This window comes from Nanorana parkeri, unplaced genomic scaffold (genome assembly GCF_000935625.1).
Source record: "Nanorana parkeri isolate BGI_ZX_2015 unplaced genomic scaffold, ASM93562v1 scaffold583, whole genome shotgun sequence".
Taxonomy (NCBI): Eukaryota; Metazoa; Chordata; class Amphibia; order Anura; family Dicroglossidae; genus Nanorana; species Nanorana parkeri.
In genome coordinates, this window is record NW_017306851.1 from 349,082 (window position 1) to 372,467 (window position 23,386).

A 23,386-nucleotide genomic window follows, 5' to 3' on the forward strand; every position below is an offset into this window, starting at 1 on the left:
GTTCTGGGGCCCTGCAGCTTTATTAAAAGCTACAATTCCGCCGGGCTTGACACGGTCTCTTATCCTCAGTCATAGAATCAATACGGGCAAGGCAAGACTAGATTGGCGCTTGCCTTCGTTCTCTTTCTCTCCCTTTCCCAACCAGCCCGGCCGCATCCCAGTCCTCCTGTCTGAAATGCCGGTGTGGAAGGCGGGAGTCTGGCCGTTTGAAGTCCGAGCGACCAGAGGCTCATTGGCAGCTTTGCTCGAGGCAGAGAGAGAGCAGGCCTGTTACATAATTAACGAGCGAGAGAGGAGAAAAGACGGTAAGATAGCCCCCTCCCCCGTCCGTTCCGCCAGTCAGCGCTGGCAGATCGGAGCGGGGGAGGGGAATCCAGAGAGCCGTGACAGGATCGAGAGGTGAGCGAACGCCGGTATGTGTTCGCTCACCTCTCGATCTACTGAGTCGACCTGTCATAGTCCCATTGTCACAGGTCGGCTAGAACTACGAGGTGAGTAGCCTTATTTACGGCTGAACTCCAGGCAAACAACATGAAATACATACAATGGAGCTGGTTTACCTGCCAGAGGATTTGTAATGCTGTCCGTCCAGTTGGTGAGATGCACACAGCTCTGTCACACAGCACAGCCCTGTCTGGCCGAGCAGGAGACCTGATTTATCTCTGCTGCAGTTTCAGTAACACTTACACTTTTCCCACCCAAACCTGTGATTGGACAGTGAAAGGAGAAGTAGCAGACTGATGAGCTCATCTCTCTGTCACTCTGCTCTCTCATTCCATCAGCACGTCCTTTGTTAGCATTGAAGCCCAACTAATCGGCTCCATGTTCTGCTTCTACTTACCCAGCCTGGGTAATCACAGGGCCCCATAGCAAAATCTTGTATCTGTGATTTCTAGATAAGTCCACCTGATAACCCAAACAGCCCACCCGAGGTTGACCCTGCAGAGCCCACCATAGACTCTCTATGGTGAGCTCTGCAGGGTCTCAGGTGGGCGGTCAAGCCCTCTTACCTGTCTGTCTGATCCTCTGTCTGTCTCCTTCTCCTCCTCCGTCACTGGGCCCCACCTCCTCGATCGTCAGGCCCGCCTCCCCATCGCTAAGACCTTCCTCCTCGATCGCAAAGACCCGCCTCCTCCATCGCTGCTGACGACGGGCCCAGCCACCTCCCCTGAAGCTGCTGGTTGCCGTCGACTCAGCAGCTGTGAGGAGGTACACGCCGCTGCACATGTGAATGGCTGCGTGTTTCTTCTCACAGCCGCCAGCCTGAAATGCCATAGCAACCCAGGCGGCCTGCACGGCATCAGGGGGATGTCCTTGCCGGGCCCCCCTGAGCAAAATTTTGTATGGGGCCCTGTGGTTTCTAGTTACACCCCTTGCAGTGCCCACTTGATATCCCACTCAGCCCACCTGAGGGTGACCCTGCAGAGCCCACCATAGACTCTCTATGTTGGGCACTGCAGGGTCTCAGGTGGGCTAGTCACACTCCTTAGCTGTCCGCCTCCTCTTCCTCCAAGGTCGCTGATGGGCCCCGTCTCCTCCTCCGTCACCGGGCCCCGCCGCCTCCTCTGCTGCCTACCCCAGGCCCCGCCTCCTCCTCCACTGCCGGGTCCAGCCTCCTCCATAACTGCTGCTGGCTCTCACTGACTCAGCAAGGGCTGTGGAGAGGAACACAGCGCTGCGCAGATCACTGTCGGTGATCTCAACAGTGGCATGTTCCTCTCCACAGCCCTTGCTGAGTCAGTGACAGAAAGCAGCATGAGATGCCATAGCGACCCAAGCGGCCATCAGGGATGTCCTAGCCTGGCCCCCCTGTGCCCCGTGTCCCCATAGTGGCCGCCTGGGTCGCTATGGTGATTGTTATGCCACTGGCTCTGCTGTACAAGAGTCTGAGACCAAGTCACATTCAGGTACTTACACTGCTTGCATTATTTTTAAATGCATTGAATGATGTAATCATTAATGCAGAGCCAAATTAATCTGTGCCTTTTATATCTGGCCGCTCACCGAATTCCCGCTGGGATAGTTTATTGCAGCTCGTACCACATCACCGGTGTCCCGCCCAAGCTCCACCCTCACTGACGCGTTTCAACCAATCACAGGCATAGTCGTAGAGATGAGTTTATATTAACTTTATTACAACACCCTCTAAAAGAGCGAAATACAAACTGGTCCGCACCTACCTTCTTCCCGGGAGATCTGCATGAAGGACTCCACCCCCTTCTCCCCGTAGCTTCCCTCCGATGCCAGGGTGGAGACGTAGTTCCATCCCATCGCCTTCACAATGTCCACCATGGCCTGGGCCTGGAAGGAGTCCGGCGGGACCACTCTGGAGAAGAAATCGTACCGGCGGTCGTCGCTCAGCTCTGGAGCCGTGGAGCCGTAACTCACCTGCGGGATCTGCAAGGAGAACGAAGATGTAAAATGACTGAAAGGCACCAAAACTGGAGAAGTACAACGTGTGCATAGCGGATATAATGGCACAATGTACACACAGAAACAATGTGTCAGAGATCAGATATCCGCATTGTTCATATCTCCATAAAGTTTGTTACAATCATAAATATATTCCTAAAAATAAAAAAAAAGACAATCAGCTTTATACAGGATTACATTAGACCCGGCCCACGTTGTAGATCTCTCGCTGTTGTCTGCTGCGGAATGGAATTTCTCAACCTTCTTACTGAGGAGGAACCCCTACAATAATGTTCAGGTCCCAGGGAACCTCTTCATCTACAGATCACATGACATTAGCCACACCGCATTGGTGTCTGTGAGAGAAGGATTCCCTTATACTGGTGGTCAGTGGGAAGAATGCTTCTTACATTTGTGGTCAGTGGGTAGAATGCTCCTTACATTGGCGGTCAGAAGGAAGAATGCTCCTTACATTGGGGGTCAGTGGGAAGAATGTCCCTTACATTGGAGGTCAGTGGGAAGAATGCCCCTTACATTGGAGGTCAGTGGGAAGAATGCCCCTTACATTGGAGGTCAGTGGGAAGAATGCCCCTTACATTGGAGGTCAGTGGGAAGAATGCCCCTTACATTGGAGGTCAGTGGGAAGAATGCCCCTTACATTGGAGGTCAGTGGGAAGAATGCCCCTTACATTGGAGGTCAGTGGGAAGAATGCCCCTTACATTGGAGGTCAGTGGGAAGAATGCCCCTTACATTGGAGGTCAGTGGGAAGAATGCCCCTTACATTGGAGGTCAGTGGGAAGAATGCCCCTTACATTGGAGGTCAGTGGGAAGAATGCCCCTTACATTGGAGGTCAGTGGGAAGAATGCCCCTTAGATTGGTGGTCAGTGGGAAGAATGCTCCTTACATTGGGGGTCAGTGGGAAGAATGCCCCTTACACTGGTTGTCAGTGGGAAGAATGTCCCTTAGATTGGTGGTCAGTGGGAAGAATGTCCCTTACACTGGTTGTCAGTGGGAAGAATGTCCCTTAGATTGGGGGTCAGTGGGAAGAATGCTCCTTATACTGGTGGTAAGTGGGAAGAATGTCCCTTACATTGGTGGTCAGTGGGAAGAATGCTCCTTACATTGGGAGTCAGTGGGAAGAATGCTCCTTACATTGGTGCCCTGAGGAATGCCATTAAGCCATCGCTTCTGAAACAGTTGTCACCCACTGGCAGGAAGTGCCCAAACAAAGACCTACACGGCAGGATCACAAGGGATTAAGGTTGGGCTTGTATGAGATTCTAATGATTGGGTTGAGATCTCCTTTATCTGCCAATGAGCTGTGTATGATGGGGGGTGGGGTCTGTCTGGGAGGTATTGGACATTCTTCCTAGACAAATATTTACTGTCATGCTGGAAAAGGGGGCCCCTGAATATTCCCTGTCTGATCAGTTCATCAGTTTATACCATTGGTTCTCAACTGGTGGGCCATGACCCAAAAGTGGGTCGCGACCCCACGTTCAGCGTGTCGCCGCGTGTCTTCCACTTTTCTAGGTGAGAGGCTCCTCAGCCTCCCCCTAGTGCAGCACGGTCAGTTCTCGCACCAAGCATCCATTCATATGCTGTGCGCGGTGGGCCGGAGCTATGGCCGCAAAGGAGCTCCATCCATACGTGCATTGCTTACAGCTTCCTCACATCATGTAGAGGTGCCTGGACAGGAGTGACGTCACATTCTGGCTCCCGGCACCTCTACAAGGCATGCGAGGGAGCTGTACAAGCAATGCACATATGGATGGAGCTCCGTTACAGCACAGCAGCCACACACTGGACCCCAGGCTGAGGATCCACTCCAGTTCTCGTAAGGTAGAGAGACTGGGTGGATCTTAAAAGAGATAAAAACATTTTTTGGAGTGTATGTGTGTGAGATTGTGTCTGTGGTTGTTTGTGTGTCTGTGGTTGTGTGTGTCTGTGGTTGTGTGTGTGTCTGTGGTTGTGTGTGTGGTTGTGTGTGTGTCTGTGGTTGTGTGTGTGGTTGTGTGTGTGTCTGTGGTTGTGTGTGTGTCTGTGGTTGTATGTCTGTGGTTGTGTGTGTGTGTCTGTGGTTGTGTGTCTGTGGTTGTGTGTGTGTCTGTGGTTGTGTGTCTGTGGTTTTGTGTGTCTGTGGTTGTGTGTTTGAGGGCTCGTTCACACTAGTACAGTGCTTTAATCGAACAGCCATGTGCGATTAATGCACTGTACCATGCAATCACACCTACTACGCACTCTATTGTGGGAGATGCGTTGTGTTGTCATTAATTTGAACGGCACCCCAAACGCACCTCCTGCCCACAGTTCAATCGGCCACACCGTAAAGCGCGGTACCGCAATGCCTGTGCGTTCCATTGCAGTTTGACTTGGGTCAGAACTATGAGCTGAGTGCTTTTCACTCACCTCATAGTTCTAGCAGACCTGTGACAATGAGACTGTCACAGGTCGGCTCAGTAGATCGGGAGGTGAGCGGACACATACCGGCGTTCGCTCACCTCTCGATCCTGTCACGAACGCCTTGTTTGCCTCGCGGCAGATACGCCCCTGGTCTCAGTATATCGCAGCTGCTCGCGTTATACTGCGGCGTCTCAGTACCGCGAGCTGTAGCTCCCTATATACTGAGCCTAGGGTGACGGGAGGACGCTAGTTTGTGTGCTCCCGTTACCCTAAGGAGAACTATGAGGAAAAGCCCCGACCCCATAGTGATCCTTTAATGACTGAGGACAAATGTGGGTCCTGAGGTTACACAGGTTGAGAACCACTGGGCTATACTATCATGTCCAGCATTTATCCGGGGCCCGGTGCAACCTTTGCCGGAGCCGCCACGTCTACAGAGCATTTTGCAAGACAGCAGCACAAATTACCTTTTTGGAAGGATTCCCTCCACTCTGCCTGACTCAGATTGTTACTTTTTTTTTGGGGGGTGGGGATGACACATTGTATCCGGCTCTTGCTTCACATAATGAGAAAAGTGTTACCATTACCTCTTGATGCCACTTCTGGAGCCTCTGAATTATGCATGCTGTGACACTGCGCTCACTTTTAGCGGCTGATAATGAATGCTAATATACCGCCACACGCTGCCCTCGAACACTCTTTGCTGATCTTCTTCACCCTCCTCCAGGTTAACCCTTACGGTGCCAAAGCAGCCTGAAACCAACCCAAATAACCAACAGGAGGGAATCGGATGACCGGGTTTTGGCTGTCACTCTGGATCAGAAGACATCAGAGTGCTGACATTTGTACGGGTCAAGCATGCCGGTGAATATTCAGCCAATGCTCTTCTATTATAAGGAGGAACGCAGCGGATTGGTTCACGCAGCACCATATATATTGTATATCTATTATGTCATCAATCTGATTGAATTCTACTATCATGGATGAGGCGGCAGGATTGTTGTTTAGGAGACTGTTCATAAGAGGCAGGTGGCAGTGGTGTCCCACATACACCCTGGGCACCACTTTAAGGGGGGGCACCGTTCCGTGGGTCAGTGAAAGTTCGCTGACCTACTGAGACAGCTGACTTTTTTTTCCCTTCCACCCCTCTCCCCGCTTGGCTGAGAGCAATCGGGGACGCTCTAGCCGCTGTGCCACCCAGGTCCTGCCAACCAGTGACTGGTTGCTTCCTCTGATGTCACTGCACACTGGGAGCTTCTCACAATGTGCATTAGAAACTGCAGCAAGTCAGATAGAGCCCGCCTCATTTTCCGGCTGCTGGACATCCAGCATGGTCTAGCCCAGTGGTGGCGAACCTTGGCACTCCAGCTGTGCCAAAACTACAAATCCCAAGATGCATCTGCCTCTGGGAGTTGTGGCTGTCAGAGCCTTGCACTGCCTCATGGGACTTGTAGTTCCACAACAGCTGGAGTGCCAAGGTTTGCCATCACTGGTCTAGCCCTTTCTTCCCTAGCCCGAGTGTCCCTGACCCCACCCTTTTTCATTCATTGGATTCCAGTTTTTCCAATGTGTGGGCGTTACCTAAGGCAACCTGCATGCAAATACAGCCTGCCTAGGAACGCCCACTCCCCCAGACTGACACCCACCCACCGAGGCATTTTAATATTTGCATAACTCCTCCCAAGAGCAGGCCCACTGCTTGCATCAGGGCTGAGGGTTGTGATGTTTTCAGGAAGCTATGTACAGCCCCCCTGCCAGGCCCCTCCCACAAGCCACAATCTGCCTGCATTGCATAGGGAAACACAGAGAACACAGAGCGCGGGAATAAAACAACTCGCCTTCAGGCACAAACACAGCAACGTTTTTCAGGCGCACATAAAAAAAATCTCCATAATGCCATCGATAATGCTTCTCTATTGCATTCTATGATGCATTGTTATGGCGTCTCAATGTATTTCCCCAAATCTACATATTGTGTTGTATTATATGATTTTGATTGGCCCTTCCAGACTCACGGCGCAATAAAAACGCAGCCAAACACCCTTCAGATGCAGAATAAACACTTTTTAAAGTGTGTCTTTGATGGATATTTATTGCTCTGTTGAGCTAATGCCTAAAAAAAAAGAAAAAAACTGAACATTGTTGGTTAAAAAAAAGAGTCAACGCGATACAAAGTAAAAACCGCACACGTACTCATTCACACAAACGAAAAAATGGAGGAGAGTTTTCATTCCATTTACACGTGTCTTGATTGTAAAGCATAAAACCAAGAAATAATGTCACCAGCACACCATAGTAGTAAAGCAATAGTCCATTTAAAGGAGAACTATGGGGTTAAGGCTTTTCCGCATAGTTCTCCTTAGGGTAACCGGATGACACAAACTAGCGTCCTCCCGTCACTCTAGGCTCAGTATACCGCGAGCTACAGCTCGCGGTATACTGAGACGCCGCAGCCGGAGCGGATCCCGACATCGATGTCGAGATCCTCCCAGCTGCGTGAGTGACAGCTGGCTCTGCCTATCCAGATAGGCAGAGCCAGCTGTACCCGCCCCTCCCCCGTCCGTTCCGCCAGTCAGCGCTGGAGGATCGGAGCGGGGAGGGGGGAATCCAGCCCCTCCCCTGTCACGGCTCTCTGCCGGCACAGGATCGAGAGGTGAGCGAACGCCGGTATGTGTTCGCTCACCTCCCCAGACATCCCAACCTGCAAAACCTTATTTCAGGGAGGTTCCCGTCTCATTTCAGGGAGGTGCCCTTTCTGTTTTTTGGGGGTTTTTTTTACAGCGGCCGTCGTCGGAACATAAAAGAAATTAATAATGATATATATATATATACACACACACACACACACACACATACATACATACATACATACATACATACACACGGAGTAAAATAAAATCCATATACCAATAATACAATAATATTATATATTTATTTATATATACATCAGATTTGTGAATTGATGTTCAAGTATCTGTCAGTGTAAAGGTCACAATTTATTAGACAGCCCGAGACCTTTTTAAAAAAACACTGAGGAGTAAAGTCCCTGATACACAGCTGACTAGTTGCTATGGGCAGCAAATGAAATAAATGTTCTCTATAACTAGACAACCAGGACATATAATTGATTCTATATTATCCACAAAGGGTTAACAGCACTCTCTCAACCCTGCAGCAGTAGATCTCAGTGACTGTACCTGCTCTCAATAGTAGTCTATGTTCGCCCTCTCTGTGCAGCAAGTAGCTTCTTCCTTCTGAGAGCCAAGCCTCGTTCTGAGGCTACTCTAGAGATCACATGACCTTCCTCCAGGAGGCAAGCTTCACTCTGAAACCTTACCCACTGATAGCTTACCGGAAAGGTTTACTCAGAGTGAACCTTTCAGGGAGAAAATGCCTCTCTCGTGGACATCAGGGAGCTGCTGTCCAAAAGAGGGAGACTCCCTGAACATCAGGGAGACTTGAGATCCCTGCCTCCCGATCTACTGAGCCGACCTGTGACAGTCTCATTGTCACGGGTCGGCTAGAACTATGAGGTGAGTGAAAAGCACTCACCTCATAGTTCTCCTTTAATGGCACATTGCCATTCGATGCAAGCACTTTTGGGGGGCCTCAGGGGGTCCCCTTCATCAGGCTCAGAATGACACATCACTTGCAGAGCCATCAACTTTATATAGACATCAAATTGTGAAATACAAACAGGCCCCTCCCATGGAGGCAGTGTCATCACTGAACACATTCCCGCCATAAGAGATTCAAAAATCAACTGACCTCGGGCAATTCAGATGTATCGCGGCGCGACACCACGGATATGTGTGACAGAGGGGGCGGCGCTTATAGCCGGCATGGCGTCCGGTTGCCTTGACGACCACCCGTGCCTTCTTCGGTAATCAACGGCCCGGTTTCTGTTTTGCGCCGCGATACATCTGAATTGCCCGAGGTCAGGGGCAGCCATCAGGGGGGGGTACGGCCGATACTCATGTAAGGGACCCGGGCAGCCTGGGGGGCCCACCCGGGTCCCTTACATCAGTGGTCCCCAACCCCCGGGCCCGCGGACCAGTACCGGTCCGTGGATCAAATGGTACCGGGCCGCCCAAGGAACATAAAAAAAAAACATGACAATGGTTTATAATACGCAGTGCTTTAGCAAGCTAAATATCACCCAGTTTACACAACAATGTGTGCATACCCTTATAAGACATGCGCTGTTATAGAACTACAACTCCCATCAGGTCTTACCTATCAACTTTGGATTTTTTTTCCATTTGTTTCAAAGCAAGGGAGAATCACTTACTGGTTGGAATTATAATACATTTTCCAAACCAGCTACAAAATGGGCGTGAGAGGCAGAAAAGGGAGGGGTTTTTTTTGTGTCTCTTAGGAAAGGAGAAGCACAGCCCCGGTTAAAGCTGCGTCTTTGCACAGCTGCCGCAAAGGCTCCGCCCCCTGTCCTCAGTCACTGAGTGCCCCAGATATATAGGCTGCACATCTGTTCAGGCTTTCCGGTGCCCCAGTGGGAATCTTCCTGTAACGGGCTTGTTGAGTTTAGCTGATGAATGAAATCAGAGAAGGCTGACGTCTGAGGATTCGGTGGATTTTAATGCCCGTTCAGAGATTTGCGACGCTAATCCGCGTCTCATGAGATGCGCCGGGGTTCTGAATTATGTGCAACCAGCACACGGACAACGAGGCCCCTTTCTGCATGTAAGCGATAGCAAAAAGAATTACACGTGTACAATGGCCAATCCTGGAGCTGTGGAGGCCACCAACCATCTCACTCTTAAATGGACAGCTAATGAATAGTAGGCTTCCACCTCCAGACATCCACTGGTCCCTGTGTAACATCGCTGCACTAATAAGGAAGTACTACATCTCTTTACAGTGTTACAATGTAGCTGAACCATCCCTTTTAGGGTCTTTGTTAATGAGCTTTAGTATGCATCAGATGTTTTTGCATTCCCGTTCATGCCTATGAGAATGCAAAACCTGCATGTAGCAGGTGAAATACAGTTCAAAATGAGCTCAACTGCAGGTGAAATGCAGGCAAAGATTAGTTCAATTGCAGGTGAAATACAGGACAAAAGGAGGTCAACTGCAGGAGAAATGCAGGTCAGAAGGTGGTCAAGTGCAGGTGAAAAGGAGGTCAACTGTAGGAGAAATGTAGGTCAGAAGGAGGTCAACTGCCGGAGTAATACAGGACAAAAGGAGGTCAACTGCAGGAGAAATGCAGGTCAGAAGGTGGTCAAGTGCAGGTGAAAAGGAGGTCAACTGTGGGGTCAACTTCAGGAGTAATACAGGACAAAAGGAGGTCAAATGCAGGAGAAATACAGGACAAAAGGAGGTCAACTGCAGGAGAAATGCAGGTCAGAAGGAGGTCAACTTCAGGAGTAATACAGGACAAAAGGAGGTCAACTGCAGGAGAAATACAGGATAAAAGGAGGTCAACTGCAGGAGAAACACAGGACAAAAGGAGGTCAACTGCAGGAAAAATGTAGGTCTAAAAGAGGTCAACTGCAGGAGAAATGTAGGTCTAAAGGAGGTCAACTGCAGGAGAAATGTAGGTCTAAAGGAGGTCAACTGCAGGAGAAATGCAGGTCAGAAGGTGGTCAAGTGCAGGTCAAAAGGAGGTCAACTGCAGGAGAAATACAGGATAAAAGGAGGTCAACTGCAGGAGAAATACAGGACAAAAGGAGGTCAACTGCAGGAAAAATGTAGGTCTAAAGGAGGTCAACTGCAGGAGAAATGTAGGTCTAAAGGAGGTCAACTGCAGGGGAAATGTAGGTCTGAAGGAGGTCAACTGCAGGAGAAATGCAGGCGAAAAGGAGGTCAACTGCAGGGGAAATTCCGGTCAAAAAAGAGAACAACTGCAGGTGAAATGCAGGTCATAAGAAGTTCAACTGTAGGTCAAAAGGAGGTCACCTGCAGGTCAAATGCACCTGTCAATAAGTTTTGAAGGATCTCAGAAACTGATGCCATCGACACAAGGCCAAAACCCTTTCACTCATGCCCTTCAGGTGTTGTTTAAAACTTCCTTATTGTTTTTGATTTCATGTTGGTAGAAATAAAAAAAACTTTAATGCTCCTTTACCTGTCACGATTCACCCCACCCAAGGATTTCATTGTAGAGTCTGGGAAGGGTTGGGTGCATACATACACCACTTGTAAGTCATTGAAGTGCTAAAGTCACAGGAGATGCAGAAGTAGCTGAAATGTTATATATATATATATATATTATGTATCCAGCCTTTCCCAGTCAGGGTGATGTTCATCTTGTTGCTCGTAATTGCCCTTTAAATTCCTTTTTGTTTTTCTTTTGCCTTTTTTGGACTGAAGTGTATTATTCTAAAAATGTAGTAAGTAAAGAATATCACGCTTCATATACTCTGAACCGTCTGCAGCATTATGCAGTGGAAACATAACAAATATAAACCAAACAAAGAAAAAAGGCAGAAAGATTCTCTGGTAAGTCGGGATTGTCTGCAGACAAGACGCCATTGATTTGAGCTGTTCCGGTGTCACGCGGGTTAAGAGCGAACGCGGAATCCATCCTGAATGTTTAGAGCTTATAAAGTCCCAGCAGGAGATGATTATGACTCTACAGGTGTCCTCCGACTCCCGCCTAACTGCTAATGTTCCCTGTGCCCTCGTACAAATTGCCTTTTTGCCTTTCGGACGGGTTTTGAAGCGATCCGCGGAGAACAGTGTCCTTTGCATGGCTGTGTCGAGGGAGCCATATTTCTTCATCAGTGTGAGAATGAGGAATGGAGAGCAAAAGCAGAAATAGGAGGTAGATAGGTCACCAGGTGCCGCCGTTCAGCCCCGTGACAGAACAGATGTGGTGCAACCGGTAGATGGATTCTTTATCATCTTCAGAAATCCTTCTTTCAGCCGACATGGACAGCAGCTGCTGCTCAGTACAAGTCAGCTGAAGCAAATTTCAGTCTGTAGATGGCCATCAATGGCCCCAACTAGTTCATGGGCAAGAAGCAGGTAGGCAAAGATGGTCTCATACATGGTCTCTGGGCACCAGAAGCATTATGGGTTAGAAACTGCAGAGACGCCATTGTTTTTTTGTCAGGGAGACCCTGTCTGGGAAACTTGCAGAGAGATCAACAAGGAACCACTAGCAAGCAGACCCTGAATATGGCATTAGGAAATGTCTGTCCCCATTTACAATTATGGGACAAGCAAAAATGAGAGTTTTTACTGCGCCCAAATTTCAGGCTATTTCAGTGAAATTCATACAAAATACATTGGCGTCAATGGGGAAGTAAAAAATAAGTTAAGTCTGGGTTGTTTCTAAGAGTTTAGTGTTTCCAATGAAGGTTATTGTTAATGCTACACCATACAAAGACATGTAAGACAATTGTTCTCTTCTAGCCTTGTGGTAACAGTTTGGTGAAGGCCCTTTTCTGTTCCACTATGACTGCCCCCTGTGTACAAAGTCAGGTTCCTAAAGACCAGTTGGTGTAGAGGAATTTGAGTGTCCTGTGCAGAGCCCTGACCTCAATCCTACTGAACAGCTTTGGAATGAATTGGAATGCCGATTGTGAGCCAGATCTTCTCATCCAACATCAGTACGTGATCTCACAAATTATCTCAGCCCTTCTGAACACCTTTGAGATTAATTGGAATGCCGATTGTGAGCCAGATCTTCTAATCCAAGATCAGTGTGTGACCTCACAAAAGACCTCAACCCTACTGAACACCTTTGAGATGAATTGGAATGATGATTGTGAGCCAGGTCTTCGCATGCAACATCAGTACATGATCTCACAAATGACCTCAACCCTTCTGAACACCTTTGCAATGAACTGGAAGGCCGATTGTTAACCAGGTCTTCTCATCCAACATCAGTACGTGACCCCACAAATGACCTCAACCCTACTGAACACCTTTGAGATGAATTGGAACGACGATTGTAAGCCAGGACTTCTCCTCCAACATCAGTACCTGACCTCCCAAATGGACACAAATTCCTTCCGACACCTTCAAAATCTTGTGGAAAGTCTTCCTAGAAGAATGGAAAAGCCTTAACCCCATAGTTCTCCTTTAATCATATCTCTTTCATGTTGGTTTTGAAAAAAAGCACGAAAGCACTATAGTTTCACTTTAATTGGTTGTATTTAGAGATTTCAGCAGGAAGTCATCTTAAAAAAAACAATGTACAGCTCTTTAATTAGACCAGCGCACTTCTTTAATGAGGAGGAGAGCCATTACCTCCTATCAGTCATTATTATACTGTAAGTGAATGTTTGCTCTGCGTGAGTTATAACAAGCTAGGTGTCAATCAAATCCTCCCACTGAACGGAGCAGCAGAGCCGCAGATCCCTCCGCACAGCTGCAGGAGCCTGTGGCTCTGTGACAGCCACCCCCGAGGATATTTAATCTAAACAACCCTCATAAAACCTCAAACACAGAAAGCCCTCAGCTTCCAGCCGGTGCCAACGGGGCACACGTTTAACTCAGCTGACACCTGATGCCAGTCTATGAAGCCATTCCATGCCGACCTGCCTGTTCATTAGAGAGATTACCGCAGACTCCCAAGGTGGATGAGGTGGTGCATCGCCAAATCACTGCGCATCCTTTTAATCCCGCGCAACTGTCATCCAGACCACCGATTCGCAGCCAGTGGCTCCTGGCCATTGTGTGACAATGCTAAACCTCTTAAAAAACAGCCGGTGTGGCTGAAATACTAGAAAATCCCAATTTTTTTATGATTTCTGTGCGAGCAGGGGAGACGGAGTATGAAATTGCAACAGGTACCTTGGATGTCTAATTCCCCAGCCGGGTTTTTAAAAGAGATGTTGCAATCAAAATATATATATATATTTTTTTTCTGAATTAGGTTAGAAAACGACAAGCGTGGGCACGTTTGCCAAGATACAGTCACAGCCTCTTGTTCCTGGCACCGGGGAAGGGAACATGTGCTTAGGGAGACGCTATTTCAGTACCTCGTGCCTGTGAAGTTTCTCATTTATCCAGGTCATGGTATAACTAGTAGCAGTTAGTCACATTTAACTTGACTTGCACTGTAATGTTGGAGTCATCAAAGAACCCAGGCCTGACAGGAGAGCTTTCAAGGTTTGTGGCTACCAAGACTGGACTTCCGTTAAAATATCCATAGGGTCAAGCAAAAACACGGCACCATCACTCAGAGGGGAGAAGCAGAACATATGGAATAGTATAGTCATCCTCTATGTAGATGGAGTTTCGGGAAAACTCAGGAGGATCTTTAACAAACATCCCACCACTGTGTCCTTCAAGCCCAGCAATACACTGAGACAGGAGCTTGTACGTCCAAAAGACCCGACACCCAAACATGAGCAAGGGAACTTGGTATATGCAGTGTACTGAGGGATGCAAAGACCTGTACACTGGCTGGACAGAACAACTTCTTAACATGAATGGCCCAACATGGAGGGGGGGCAAATTCTACAGGTCAGGGCTCCTTCTACAGCTTGAGGTAAAGGGACATTCTTTCCAGGACAGTGAAGTCCACATTTTGGACAGAGAGGACAACTGGGTGGCAAGAGGCGAGAAAAAAGGCCATCTACATTGAACTGGAACAACTATCTTTGAACATTGGTGGGGGCCTCCAACATCATATGTCTCTAACACATATAATGCAATTTTAACATCTCTGATCCAACGTTTTGACAACAATCCACCCCTTCAGCCATGTGAATTCAACAATTTACACCTATACAGACTTCCTGACATGAACGATGGGATTAAGGACAATCAACTTCTGCATTTCCATGGCGCATGGATTGAAGGGTCGGCACTACCTGTGTGGATATTAATGCTGGCATGCTGGGGTATAAATGTTGGGGTATGTTCCTGGTATGGTGGGGGTATAGATGCTGGGGGATGTCCCTGGAATGGTAGGGGTATAAATGCTGGGGTATGTTCCTGGTATGGTGGGGGTATAGATGCTGGGGGATGTCCCTGGAATGGTAGGGGTATAAATGCTGGGGAATGTTCTTGGTATGCTGGGGGTATAAATTCTGGGTCATGTTCGTCACTCAGGCTCAATTTCATCTCTATTACATGGGGGAGGTGACTGGGGGTCTGCCCACAAACCTTCCCTAAGTGTCCAACTGTCTCCTTTCCTGACATCTGCCTGAACTCTGTGCTCTAAGTACCTTCCCAAACCACTCATGCTCCAAAGGAAGGCAATGGGAGGGAAAAAAAAACAAAACATGACAATCCTCTTTCTTTCCAAATCCCCTGACTGTCTTTCTTGTGCCCAAGCTTTATTTTTCATGTCTCCGTCGAGAAACTTGGGAGTCCTCAAGGCCCCATTTTCTTTTTCCGAAAACTCAATCACGGAATTCAGCCCGCAGATCCCGCTGCTGGAGTGTGAAGCCTCTCAGCCCCGCCGCGGAAAGCCTTCGCCGCCGTTATAAATGCTCTGCAGCCTCTTTTTTGATTATCTCAAGTTAGGTTTAAAGGCATTCCCGTCTCCCAACAAATAAAGTCTGATTGCAGCCTCTTATTCCAGCGAGCCTTGCTCCCAGAAGCGGCCATTAAGCCAAATCAGTGTCTTCAAGCAGGAAGAAGAGTGAACGCAAGCTCATTGGACGGGGAAGGACAGAAAGGGGCACGCATGTGCGCTGTAAGATAAACGCACGGGAGAATTCAATATATTTAGTTCTGAGATTTTATCTTCCATGCCCCCTCACACCCATCACCGTGCAAAGCATTTTATTGTAAACAAAACCTTTTTGTTTTCATTACATTCCTTATTTTAGACCCAATGATGTCTCTTTGCTTCTCTATGCAACGCAGGAAGATTATGGCTGGTGGGAGGGGCCGGCTCTACAGAGCTTCCTGAAAATATCACCTTAGTACTTCTCTTAAGCACTGGGCGGGCTCTTGGGAGGAGTTATGCAAATATCAAAAAGCCTTGATGGGTGGGTGTCAGTCTGGAGGAGTGGGCGTACTTAGGCAGGTTTCATTTGCATAGGTAACGCCCACATGTGATGCTGAGCCTCCATGATTGACAGAATTGAGACCAAATGAATGAAAGGGGAGGGCAGGGACAGTCAGGCAGGGGGGAGGAAATTGAGAGATGATACTGATGTCCTGTAGCCAGGAATTTAGGTGGGCTCTATCTGACCTGCTGCAGCTTCCCCAGAAGGACGGCACCATCTTTGCTCACGCATCATCCAGGGTCACCATCTGCTTTATTTTGGGATGAATGTGGGATAACTCCAATGTCAGGGCATAGAAGTGCAGTCCCAGCAGGGGCATCCCGAGGTTGGGTGTCACCCGGTCTCTAGACCGAGTGACACCCCGCTGTGTCTTCATCGCTCGTGATGTCACCTCACGCATGCGCCATGACGTCATCCCGCATGTGTGACCATCTGATGATGCCTGCCGGCGGCCATCTTTGTGGTGGAACGCCGGCAGAGAGAGGAAGGGACGTTCAGCCGGCGGGATGAGTTATGCCGCTGGGTCCCCTCCTCTCTCCTGACACTGTCGGGCTCTCGGTCCATGATCCCGAGTGCTAAACTTTGTGGAGGGGGGGGGGGGGGACACAAAAATGACTGTCAGTCATTTTGGTGTCACCCCTGCAATGGTGTCACCTGCACCCACCTTGTGACGCCACTGAGTCCTTGCCCTGTCTATAATCCCCCCTCCCCCCATGCACCTTGGGTGAGATCCTCTTTTTCCCCCTGCTCATCATCCCGCCCATGTTCCCACCTGGTCATCGGCCATCTTTATTCCATCCTGCACAATGTCGCTCTCCTCTGTCACCTTCCATAGAGAAAAGGACCATTTAAGACGCTCGCTGTGGGCAGTAACTGTCTCCGAGATGTTTCATTAAGAGCAGAGAGCGATGTCTTTATTTTACGGCCGCCATGACCTCACTGTACGAGCGCCGCTCGGCTCACATCTCTTTATTGCATTTACTAATGTGGGTCATAAAGGGAAAATATTGACTTCTCAGCACTAAAGTGCGCGCAGAGCGAGTGATAGTTACACGTTGGGACGTCCTTTCCCGAATCAGAATCAAATCAGGATTGCTGGAATCTGAGGGTTCAATAGGAGACAGAGGAGGACAGTGAATGAGGCCATCAGGGGACAGTCTATACCAGCGGGGGTCAACGTAAGTGATATTGGGGGCCTCAAATGTGACATTGCCAAAGGGCCGTACATAATGATCAGTACATGTAATGCTGCAGAAAGATATCAGAGACTGCAGACCATGTAACAGGAGATGGCCTAGACTACGGGCATGCTGCAAGAGATGGTCAGAGACTACGGGCATGCTGCAAGAGAAGGTTAGAGCCTGCAGGTAAGCTAGAAGGGATGGTAAGAGACCATGGCATGCTACAGGAGATGGTCAGAGACTGCAGACATACCAAAGGGCATGGTCAGAGACTGCAGGCATAGTACAGGAGATGGACAGAGACTATGGACATGCTACAAGACATGGTCAAAAACTGCAGACCTGCTACAGGAGATGGTCAGAGACTGCAGACATACCAAAGGACATAATCAGAGACTGTAGACATAGTACATGAGATGGTCAAAGACTGCAGAAATAATACAGTAGCTGGTCAAAAACTGCAGACCTGCTACAGGAGATGGTCAGAGACTGCAGACATACCAAAGGACATAATCAGAGACTGTAGACATAGTACATGAGATGGTCAAAGACTGCAGAAATAATACAGTAGCTGGTCAAAAACTGCAGACCTGCTACAGGAGATGGTCAGATACTGCAGACATACCAAATGACATAATCAGAGACTGCAGACATAGTACAGGAGATGGTCAGAGACTGCAGACATGAAAGAGGAGATGGTCAGAGACTGCAGACATGAAAGAGGAGATGGTCAGAGACTGCAGACACACTAAAAAAAATGGTCAGAGACTAAGGCATGTTACAAGAGATGGTCAGTGACTGTAGACATACCAAAGGACATAGTCAGAGACTGCAGACATAGTACAGAAGACTATAGACATGCTAGAAGAGTTGGTCAAAAGCTGTAGACATACTACAGGAGATGGTCAGAGACTGCAGCCATTCTATAGGTGATGGTCAGAGACTGCAGAAACGCTAGAAAAAATGGTCAGAGACTGCACACATGCTACGAGAGATCGTCAGACAGTATGGGCATGCAACAGGAGATGGTTAGAGACTTCAGACATACTACAGGAGATGGCCAGGGACTGCAAACATGCAACAGGAGATGGTCGGAGACTATGGGCATGCTACAAGAGATGGTCAGAGCCTGCAGAAATGGAACAGGAAATGGTCAGAGACCGGCAACATGATATAGAATTAGATAGAGCTTAGGTGACAACTTTGGTGCAGTTACTGGACGCCCCGGTTGCTGCGTGGCGTGGAATAGGTTAATGCCGGCCCTGGGTGCCCAGAGGGGACGCGCGTCCCCTCTCCTCGTCTGGCTGATAATTCACCGTCAGGTGCTTCTCCCTCATCGTATCTGACTGTAAGAGGCGGCAACATGACAGCCGATTATTCGTCGGGAGGCTGCGGAGACGGAGCGCGCTTTTCTCCTCTCGGGACAGAAGTAATTGATGACGATATGTAAAATACTGCGTCTAAATAGCTGATGATCTGCGGGGGGAACGGACAGAATGTTCCGCCGCCAGCAGCAGCCGGGAGAGCGCCGTGATAAGGAGTGCTGTGTTTAATGAATCCCCTCCCCCCTCCCCCCATGACATTGTTACATATGTCCCTATCAGATCAGACATGTCACATCTAGAGGATAATATAATATAATGTGTCTTGTATATGACTCCACACACGCTGCGTGCCACAATGATTCCATTGTTCAATTACAAAGAGGCAACACATAAAACAAAAGATTATTTACAGGTCCTCCTATATATCCATCCATCAGTTCTGGATTCCCGACTTCATTGGGGCAATCAATAGCCGTTCGCCGTGACCTGATACTCACGTGTATAGTGAAAGTATAAAAATTGATATATTGTATGTATGCTGCAGTCGCATTGTCACATTGTTTCATTGACCTGTTGATCCCTTATTTGTCTACTTCCTGTAACAGGGTGACAACGCTGTTAGTTCTGCAGTGAAATCGCACAGCAGAGTTGTCACCCTGTGGGCAGAGTAGCATTGGGATGTGTCACCTGCACTCCCTACAGCAATTGGACCTCGATTAACAGTCGTGGTGCTCGTAGTGATCGCACGGATAGCGCCATGAATTCCAGAAGAAGAATTCTATGTTTTTGACTGGTGATCTCCATCTTCTACAACCCTGTGGACAGGAGTCTGCATGCCGAGGTGCCTCATCCTATACACCTGTGGCCATAGAGGTGATTGGAACACCTAAATCCAATGATTTGGAGGGGTGTCCCAATACCTTTGGCAATATACTGTATATATCTACATACAGTATATATATACAGGTGAAACTGGAATAATTAGAATATCGTGCAAAGTTCATTTATTTCACTAATGCAACTTAAAGGTGAAACTAATATATGAGAGAGACTCATTACATGCAAAGCAAGATAATTCAAGCCGTGATTTGTCATAATTGTGATGATTATGGCTTACAGCTCATGAAAACCCCAAGAACCCCAAATCCACAACCTCAAAAAAGTAGATTATTACATGCAATCAATAAAACAAGGATTGTACATAGAACAATATCGGACCTCTGAAAAGTACAAGCATGCATATGTACTCAGTACTTGGTTTGGGCCCCTTTTGCAGCACTTACTGCCATTACTTTTGCACGATATTCTAATTATTTGAGTTTCACCTGTATATATATATTTATTCTTTCGGATAGAGTTGATAAATTTCTGCCTGTGACCCCATTGGGGAGGTTGTTCCTCATTTCCTGTCCCTGTGATACCCATATAAGGAATGTGGGGCAGTAAAACGGTGTGATTTCTATGAGCGTACGCAGTATTCCCCATAGACCGGTAAAGAAGGAAGACAAAGCCAATGCACATTATTATTATTATTATTATTATTACATTATATGGGCACAAGTCCTTTTCTAGAACAGGTGACCAAATGTTTGTGAACACCTGACCATCACATAAACTATGGTCAACCGTATGAGGACCCCACCCAATATGATTGAGTTCAGGTGTTTCCAGTGGAGGGTATACAGACATTGTCAACAATTGTCCTCCTCCAACTTTCTCCAACCTCGGTTTGGTGAAGACTCTTTTCTGTTCCACCGTGACCGTCCCCTGTGTACAAAGCCAGCTCCATAAAGACATGGTGTGACCAGTTTGGTGTGAAGGAACCTGAGCGTCCTGCACAGAGCCCTGACCTCAACCCTACTGATCACCTTTACATTGAATTGAAACGCTGATTGTGAGCCGGGTCTTCTCATCCAACATCGGCAAATGGCCACAAACTCTCACAGACACCCTAGAAAATCTTGTGGAAAGCTTTCCCAGAAGAGTGGAGCAAGAAGGCAGCTCCATATTAATGAGTGGGGGCTGCAGACTCAATATTAATAATTGAGGCAGGGGGAAAGGGGTCAGCTCCATATCAATGGCCATGAAGGTGGGGGGTTGGACTCCATATTAAAGGAGAACTATGAGGTGAGTGCTTTTCACTCACCTCATAGTTCTAGCTGACATGTGACAATGAGACTGTCACAGGTCGGCTCAGTAGATCGGGAGGTGAGCGAACACATACCGGCGTTCGCTATCCTGTCACGGCTCGGTGACAGGGGAGGGGCTGGGTTTCCCCTCCCCGCTCCGATCCGCCAGCGCTGGCTGGCAGAACGGACGGGGGAGGGGGTGGATACAGCTGGCTCTGCCTCTAGATAGGCAGAGCCAGCTGTCACTCACGCAGCTGGGCGGATCCAGACATAATTGTTAGGATCTGCTTCAGCTGCGGCGTCTTAGTATACCGCGAGCAGCAGCTCGCGGTATACTGAGCTTAGGGTGACGGGAGGATGCTAGTTTGTGTCCTCCCGTTACCCTAAGGAGAACTATGGGGAAAAGACTTAACCCCATAGTTCTCCTTTAATGGCAATGTTTCTAGAATTAGATGTCCAACTAGCTCATAGAGGTGTGGTGGTCAGAAGTCCACATACTTTTGGCCAGATAGTGTGTCTAACTATAGAACTCGGTTACTATGACTCTGTATCTTTAACTTACAGCTCCCTCTGCGCAGCCCCCATTCTCTGTGGCTCGTCTCATGATCTTATTGTGGTCCAATAATAATATTAATAATAATAATTGGAGCAATGTTTTACTATGCTGCATCGATGGGCTGTTTACCGTGTCCCTGGCTCTGCTCAACATTGTGAATTGTATCTATGCCGGAGCAGACATCACTTCCGCCTTGAATACGTAAAGTCACCGGTTGCCATGGCAATGTACTCTAAGGGTTCATTTCTAACAGTTACTCTAAAGAAGCAGTGAGGTAGCAAATGATGCCTATTGCACATGAACCTTCTGCTGTTTCTATTAGGCAGGGGATGTTAAAGACAATGATATTAAAGATGAGCACCAAGAATGTAAAAAAAAAATACCCTTGCAGTGGGGGTACCTCTGCAATTCAAGGGTTAAATGGCTCATTAAGTCATGGGGTAATACCCTATTCCTCGCTCCGACAGGCTTCTGGCGCTCGCCTCTTCCCTTAGATGCTCCAGGTTGTGAGTGGATCCTCAACATCCTCACATATAATGCTGGCTATTGGTCCTGCATTGAATATGAAGGCAACAAGAATGAGACCGCCAGCCAGATCGACTTAGAGAAGAGGCTTTGGGGGACCGGTTGCATGGGTTGGAGCAAACCTGCTGGAATGAGCAATAAGGTACGTATTGCACCTTTTTCCTCCCTTATTTTGGCAACTGAATCTTCGTGGGGATGTGGCGTGGAGATACGGAGGGTTCGTCCAGATATTAGTTCCAATCCTTCCCCAAAGGGTTTTTGAATTGGCAAACGCTCTAACACCTCTTTGGCAATGGCTTCCTATCAAACCGGCTTCTTACTAGCAGATGCACATTATTTAGGCTTGTAGCCATTGTTTGTTAAAGATACAACAGGAAGTGAAGGAAAATCTTTAAAGTGTTGGTGAGACAGGCATCACCAGAGCAGGCTTGCTCAATGAAACATGTCCCCTCATCTCTTACTCTGGTGACAACTCATTTTGGATGTCCCATCACTTGACGTGGCAATGGTCACCAAGACAAATCAGGAGGATTGGTCTACCTAGCCAGAAGACAAACAAGAAAAACTTTGATACAACGTCCAATAACAGCATCAGACCAATTAATTAAGTATAACTTGATATTGGTGCTCATTCAACAAGAATATATACAACTGCCGATGCGTTTTGAGGGTTCAAGATCTCCACCTTCTTCAGGAGTCTGTATATATTTTGGAGGACTCAAAAAAGGTGGAATAACCACAAATAACTGAAGGATAAACATAATCAAAACTGCCCAGGAGCAACATAAAAAAGGCACGCTGTCAACCCCCACCTAGTGGACTGCCAATTGGATTGCAGTTAGTGCCCTAGGCTCATTTCACCAAACCCTATCTCTGTCCTCATCCACTGGGCACCTTGCAGTGGGAGTCCGGAGTTCCTCCCTCAGCGCCTGAAACCCTTAGGCTGTTTTATATTGTTTTGTGGAAGGAACACCATTATTCATTGGACTCTCCGTTGGGTAGCTGTTATGGTGCTTTCAGAGTCCCTGCCAGGTTTTACAGATCTTCATTGGGAATGCCAGCCAAGACTTCTATAAGACCCGCCAGTACCTCTAATGGTATCCACAGGAGCCCTGCCATTGCTTCTAATGGCCCTCATAGAATTCAGGCCGATAAGAGCAATGATAGTCATAGAATCCAGACCAGGAGATCCAGGGTGCCCTTAAGGAACCTGGGTGTGTCATTTCTAATTCAGAGAGGAATTTAAGCACCAGCTCTGCAAGGGGTTGGAGCTGTGTCTTCAAGCCAGCTTTCTGTGTGTACAAGAGATATAACACTGTTGTTTGTTTCTTGTTGCTGATCCAGACCATCTGACTCCTCTTTGCTTGCTGCCGGCCCTGATCTTCTGCCTGAACCCAATTATACTCCTGTCTCGTGCCTTACCGGTTGATTACTCGCTGCCGGCCTGGACCATCTGACCACTGTAATCTGTTAGCCACCTGCCTTGATCCGACTATGCTCTTGTTGCCTGTCTCCTTTCTACTGACTGCTGACCTGGATCGTCTGACCATTCTGTGACTCTCCTGTCGGGATCTCTACCTTTTCCTGACCGCGTTCCAGATTATTATCTTCTCAATGGAGCCCTCCCATCCTGCACCTCCCTTGGTGGGGCAATCCTGGGAGCTACGATCTGGCACCAGCAATGTGTCAGGTGGTGAAGCCCATCTCCACCTCAAGGAGCTTTGGTGAAATCCGGCTGGTGCTTAGACTCCGCGCCTCAGGTGAGCCTGTATCACCTGCCAGGGTGTCACCGTAACAGTAGCTCAAGGCTGATATTCTCTCAATAGACTTTGGACTCTCAGTTCATTGGTCTGGCACCCTTCTCGCACTTTGCGTCCGTGGCTCAGCTCCCCCAGTTTAAATGCTGTCTTTGTTTA

General features: G+C 48.2%; 1 protein-coding gene across 1 annotated transcript in view; it reads right to left on the minus strand.

The window, feature by feature from the left end:
• The window catches only part of GRM7 (glutamate metabotropic receptor 7), a 351,320-nt gene that overhangs the window by 220,686 nt on the left and 107,248 nt on the right, over positions 1 to 23,386 (minus strand). Inside the window, exon 2 of the mRNA XM_018562551.1 lies at positions 2,181 to 2,397. Coding sequence (XP_018418053.1) covers positions 2,181 to 2,397 — 217 coding nt within the window. The remainder of the gene's footprint in view (positions 1 to 2,180; positions 2,398 to 23,386) is intronic.